This window comes from Chaetura pelagica, unplaced genomic scaffold (genome assembly GCF_000747805.2).
Source record: "Chaetura pelagica isolate M959 unplaced genomic scaffold, ChaPel_1.0 scaffold255, whole genome shotgun sequence".
NCBI lineage: Eukaryota > Metazoa > Chordata > Aves > Apodiformes > Apodidae > Chaetura > Chaetura pelagica.
This window is the reverse complement of record NW_009953311.1, coordinates 147,323-154,044: the sequence shown is the minus strand read 5'-3', so window position 1 is coordinate 154,044 and position 6,722 is coordinate 147,323. Positions and strand designations below refer to the sequence as shown.

Sequence of the window (6,722 nt, the reverse complement as noted above, 5' to 3'; positions counted from 1 at the left end):
ACAAAGAAAACAGATTATAGAATCACAGAATCGCAGTTAAGATATGATATGAAGATGACATATAAGGCATGAAGTGTTTGCAGTTTATGGAGCAGTGGCAGAGGACTTCTGATAGTTCTTCAGCCATGCTGGGGAAAGTAGGAGTTACTGAGTCAGTCCTCAGCTGTTTTTTCCAAATCTCAACACATCTTAACTGATACTTGATAGAAGATCTTAGTAAGACATAATCAATTATTCATGTTATATGGGTGATGCAACATTCTCTGGTTTAGCAGCAATAAAAAAAAAGCAGTTGCATTCACTAGGTCCAACAAACACCTTGCTTGCAACAGCAGCCATTTGTTTTTCTGACAGATTCAATTAATTCTAGAGAGGATCAAAAGGAAATCACTAAATTTTAAAGTCTTGCCTATGACCTTACATACCTCTCTGTGTGCATATTTATAAATCATTAAACAGTCATTGGGTCTTTTCTCTCAAAGGTTGCTAAATACTAATTTGGCTTTAAGTAGTAGGTAAATTCTGGTTTGCAGTTATATCTGCAGGTGACCAACAGGACCAAACTCTTACTTCAGGCAAGCTGGAGACACAAAAAGAAACAGCAATAAAAATCACTTTGGTATACACTATATTTATGATTGAAATTGCTAGAGAATATTTACATAACTAGTTGATTTTGTAATTCTCAAAAAGTAAAAACAATGTCTAATATATTAATTATCCTTTGAAAGCTTCAAACCCATAAAAATTATTCCATGTGTTAGTACTTTGATTTACACAGGTCAAGTGACACAAAAATAACAATTGCATTATTTAGGCAATTTATATTATTTATTTGACACTTAATTAAAAAAGTATTAAAATACAGATTTTTGATATCACATCCTTTGAGCTGCCAGTTTTGAGGACTGATTTTTCATCATCAAATGCAGTCATTCATTTATTTTGGAAAAAGGAGTACGTATTTATATCAGGTCTGTGACCTGATTTTTGTAGCCCAACTTTTGTTCTTTTTCATTACTGTTTTAACCAAAATGGTCATTACTTCAGAAGTTACAGGTGGAAGTACTTGATAATTTATATTATTTCCTTAGCATGAAACTGAGCTGCTATTAGGATGTCTATTGTTTACCTAATGGCTAAAATACAAGAATTTTAGGGGGTTTTATCACATTTTTTTCCTCAGTGTATCTCCTACTCTTGTAATTATCTTCCAGTCCTGTCTGTGCCCAGGCTTTCTCTTTGTGATGACTAGTGCTCCTAACAATTCTGCATTACAAATAAGTGCTGATAATAATAATAGATGCTGTACCTCATATGTTTATGAAGATTTTCTAGGAATGCCTATGTGGGAAAATGTTTGAAGTATGGTTTGAAAGGGGGTGGGAAGGCAGGTTGGTTTTTTTCATTACATAATGTTTGCTTTACAAATTAAAACAAGTATTCTTGTTCCAATTTAAGACGTATTCTTCCAATTTAAGACTAATTTTGGTAGACTGGCTCATTAATCAAGTTCTGCTACACACAAGTGTATTAATATGGAGATTTATTATGTGACCTTGGATTAACTTTGATTCTCCTTTAAAAATAATTCCTGATATACACAAAATGTTGCTCTTTTTGGCTAGCCTTAAGTTAGTGCATCAAGTGCATAATATTTTACTAAACAGAACAGTTTAGTTAAAATAAACCTGTATTTAATTTCTGATTTAATAATGTACTTTAATGTTACTGTGTTCCTTAAATTACTTCAGATCCCTTAAATGTGAGAACTTTAGTTCTTGTTCTAGGTTTGCTTTTGCTTCCATCTTTTTTTACTGGGAGACAGCAGAATCTCATGCAAAAGTATGATTTGTTTTTCCACTTAAAAATCATCACCACATCTCCAGCCACAGATGTGTTAAAATAGTGTGAAATTGTTATTAAAATAAATTAATTAACTACAACAGGCCTGCCATAATGAAATGGGAATGTAACAAGGTATCTCCAGGTTTCCTCATGGAAAAGCTTGAAAGCATCCGATGGACTGACATGATAAATTGGTGAACAGATGAGATTTGAAAGGAAGTTCTCTGCTTTGTAAGGCATACATGAGGATTACTAACGACTTCCCTTCTCCTGTGATTGATCTCTAGGCAGCAGTTGTGGTGGTATTCAACTTTGCTATGGTTCTGTTGATTTTTCCTGCTATCCTGAGCATGGACCTTTATCGTCGGGAAGACAGGAGACTGGATATATTCTGTTGTTTTACAAGGTGAGAATATGTGATAGATTGATGTAAGAGGTACATACTTTTTGTGGTCATGCATCAATCAGTACTACCATTCTGTGTCAGGACTGGGAGTTCTTCATTGCAGTGGGGTTAGCATGCTATTGTTCTGTTTTAATTGCTAGTGACAGACTTAACATTTGCTACCTTTGTTTTCATCTGAGGGGAAAAGTTAGAGTAAGTTTGTCTGTCTGACTTTCTCGCACAAACACATTTTTCCCTTCATTATACGTATGTTCATTTTGACTCCTGGAGGGCAACTTTTTTAACACAGATCCATGCTTTAAGAATATCTTCAAGTATTTTTAGAATGTTACAGGTTACTGCAAGGTATCCAGTGCAACTACTGAGTAATCTTATAAGACTGTACATAATTCAGTGTACTGACAATCCTTACTTACAGTTAATCACTATGTGCTAATTTTTATGCATTTAAACTTAAATACATAATATCTAAACTGTAAAATTACTTCCCCTTAGCTGAGTTTTTCACAGGACTATTTTGTTAGGGCTACAATAGTAACTTAGAATGGTAATGCTGCCATTCTAAAAAGTATATATGCAATCTCTTACCTAATACACAGCTATCTCTGAGTGTAAAGTGGGGCTAAGAGGAGTCTACTTTGATCAGTAAAGCCCCTACTTAGAAATGAAGCATATTTTCTACATTAGCCTGCAATGAAGAGGGTCAGCTACATTTGTACACCTATATTCTTACAGTCATAACCAGGATATGGAGAATCTGCCTTATGTCATCTTAGCCTTTGACACCCACTTAGCAGCTGGCATAGTTTGATATTTTAATGTCAGAGAAAGCAGTCCCCTAAGTTTGTTTTTGAGGGAATGGTTAGAACAGGGAGTTAATCCCAAGCCAGAACTCTTGACTTTCTAGTTCTCATTCAGTTATAGTTTCAGTAGCTGGCCTAATATGCTTGAATTTTGGAGCTCTGATAGTAATAGAGGCAATCAAACCTTCCATTTTTTTCCCCTCACCTAAAGGCTGCAACAAATGTGTATCAGATTCGGATCCATTTACATATTGTCATGGTTTGGGCCTAACCAAACAAAACAGAACCAGCCATGTGGCTGCTCACTCACTGCCCTCCCCCCCACACATTGTGGGGAGGACAAAGCCAACCAGAAGCTCATGGGTCAAGACAAAGGACAAGGAGGGTTCACCGAGCGATTTCTGTTATGGGCAAAACAGAATCAAGTTGGGGAAATATACTAATTTACTTTCGCACTAATCAAATGCCCACAGGACACAGACAACATACAGAGTAGTGCCTGTATGTTACCCCACCCCTCCCCTCTTCCCGGGCCCAAATTACTTTGTTCCTGGTTTCTCTTCCTCCTTCCCGCAGCGGCACAGGGGGACAGGGGATGGGGGCTCAGAGCCAGTCAGAGTCAGCACAGTCTTCCCCTGCTCCACCATAAGGTCCCTCCCATGGTTGTGAGTCCTTCCCAAACCTCTTCTTCATGAGTCCTTCCCAGGAGGTGCAGTCCCTCAGGAGCAAACTGCTCTGGCATGGGCTTCCCACAGAGTCACGGGCTGCTTTGGGAACAGTCACCTCCCATGGTGCAGGGTCCTCCATGGCTGCAGATCCAAGTCCATGGGCTGCAGGTCCACACTTGCCCCTCCTGGTGCCTTCAGGGGATGTTCCACCACGTTCCCCCATGAGGTACAGGGGGATCGCCTGCCATCTTGCCATGGGTTAAGGGAACTTCAGCTCGGGCACCTCCTTCCCCTTCTTCCTCTCCAACCTGAGGATCTGCGCCCTGGCACCCCTTTCACCTCTCCAGCTCAGCTCTTCTTCCTTTCCCTCTGTAGTCTTTTATCAGTTCTTTCATATGTTAATGGCAGAGACATGTCTACTGTCACTCTAAGGGCTCTGGCCTTGGCCACCTGGGCCTGGGGAGCTTTTAGTAGCTTCTTACAGGAGACACCCTGGGGCCCCTCCCCTGCTACCGAAACCATGCCAAAACCAAACCAACACGTATATGAAGAAATGCAGTTAATGAGGACTTGCTTTGTTTAGGTAGGCGACGTTATGAATCCCTTTTGTAGGATTTGTCCACTTAGTGAAAAACCTAATACTGTTTTCTGTCATCCATTTGTAATTTTTCATTCACAGGAAGAGGTTTGTCTCTGAAAACTTTTTTTTTAATAAACTAGGTATCTGTTAGGGTCATGCATAGACTAAAATAAAGGGAATGCTTCAATTACTTCTGTAATTTTGTGATATCGCCCATCCTTCCTAGGAATTTTTCCTTGCCTATGTTTACTTAATTTTTAAAACAGTCAGTCAGTGTATGGCAAGTGGTTTCAAACTGCCTCCCTAAAGTCCGAGATCTTATCCAGAAGGCCCAAATATTATTTAACCATTACTTTAATAGTTCTAAACAGAAGAACTCAAGAATGTCGTGTGTTTACATTTTTATCTAAATAGCTTAATTCTCAGCACAGACACATAGATACAAACACAAATATATTGTGCATCCAGATGATGTGCAACTACATTTGTATTGACCTTATTTGCATGTGTAATTAATGGAGTGGTGTGGGTAAAAGTCAGTGTCTTCAGACAGATGCTGCGTTGTTCTTTCCTGAGCATGAGAAGTGTGCACATATTCTTAGAGGCCTATACTTTCAACCATGTCTAAGAAAAGTTTCCTGAAGGTGAAGAATAAAATTCATATCAAACCACTACACTTAATTAATATAAACCATCTAATAGTAGTAGAAGCAGTCTTCAGATGGAACCAGATCTATCTACTTTGATTAACATAAAGTTCTATTTAAATGTGAATAGATGTTTTTCTCTTCCCTTACAGTCCATGTGTCACTCGAGTGATTCAGATTGAGCCTCAAGCATACACAGAAAACGACAATACTTGCTACAGTCCTCCACCCCCATACAGCAGTCACAGTTTTGCTCATGAAACTCAGATTACTATGCAGTCTACAGTGCAGTTGCGCACAGAATATGATCCTCATACGCAAGTGTACTACACCACAGCAGAGCCTCACTCAGAAATATCTGTGCAGCCAGTGACAGTGACGCAAGATAATCTTAACTGCCAGAGCCCAGAAAGCGCAAGCTCGACGAGGGATTTGCTTTCCCAGTTCTCAGACTCCAATATGCATTGCCTTGAGCCACCTTGTACAAAGTGGACACTCTCATCTTTTGCAGAAAAGCATTATGCTCCATTCCTCCTCAAACCAAAAGCTAAGGTAATCGGGGAACTACTTACCTGTTTTTCAAAAATGGACTTCTGCCTTGCTCAGTAATAAAATTATCCTGGCAGTGTTAATAAATATAAGGAATAAATATAATTATTTTATAATAACAATTCTCAATAATTTTACAGCTACTTTCCTACTTTAAAATTGTATCTTGTGAGTGATGCAAAGACATAGTTTTAAAATATAAGTTACGAGTGAGGGTTTTAATGACTTTCAGTAACAAGGTTTTGAAACTAAAGCCACTTTTAATCTTTATTATGATATACAATTCTCATCCGTGATTCAGAGCCCCTTCAATAAAGCATAAATTAGCTTAGCATTGTAGTATATATGTGTATGAAAAAAGAAACAAAAGCTTTTAAGTAGACTGATGGGTATTAATTCTCAAGTTGGCTTTGTAGTGTGTCCTTGTGAATTGTTAGCTTCTTTAGAAACCTAAAACCAAATGCATTTCCTTTTTTTGTTTTTTTACAGATAGTGGTTATTTTTCTTTTTCTGGGTTTACTTGGGCTCAGCCTTTATGGAACTACCCGGGTGAGAGATGGACTAGATCTCACAGATATTGTGCCACGGGAAACTCGGGAATATGACTTTATTGCCGCACAGTTCAAGTACTTTTCATTCTACAACATGTATATTGTGACACAGAAAGCAGACTATCCAAATGTTCAGCACTTACTTTATGAACTTCACAGAAGTTTCAGCAATGTGACATATGTTTTGTTGGAAGAGGATAGACAGCTTCCCAAAATGTGGTTGCACTACTTTCGAGACTGGCTGCAAGGTAAGAAAGAGCTGCATGGACTTGTCTTAATTATACCATAGTAGCCAACCTCCTGTTCACATTAGTAATGTGAATGTCCCCTCTTTGAATATAGTCACACAGGAAGAGACTGCAAGCAGGAAGGAGAATGTCCAGGTGCTGATCCAAGCTCACACACTGACTCGTTTCTCCAACAGGTCACTTAAATTCTTTGTGGTTTACTCACCAATAAGACAGCTTTGAAGCTTTAAGAGATTATATCCCTGAGAGGCCATCTCATTAATTTCTGAGCAGCTAGTGAGGAGTTCTGCTTAATAATTTAATGGCCAAATATGGCCCACTGTCTTTGGAAAATGAATGTTTGCTGAGTGTTTTGAGAACAGTAAACGAAAAGTCCCCATCCAGCGATGTGTTTTCACACAGGCTTATCTTCCAGTACTTGA

At 38.4% G+C, this 6,722-nt stretch overlaps 1 protein-coding gene across 1 annotated transcript in view; it reads left to right on the top strand.

Moving 5' to 3' along the window:
• Positions 1-6,722, top strand: part of PTCH1 (patched 1) — a 42,281-nt gene that overhangs the window by 13,859 nt on the left and 21,700 nt on the right. The window contains exons 11-13 of the mRNA XM_009998068.1: positions 2,136-2,254; positions 5,105-5,504; positions 5,991-6,300. Coding sequence (XP_009996370.1) covers positions 2,136-2,254; positions 5,105-5,504; positions 5,991-6,300 — 829 coding nt within the window. The remainder of the gene's footprint in view (positions 1-2,135; positions 2,255-5,104; positions 5,505-5,990; positions 6,301-6,722) is intronic.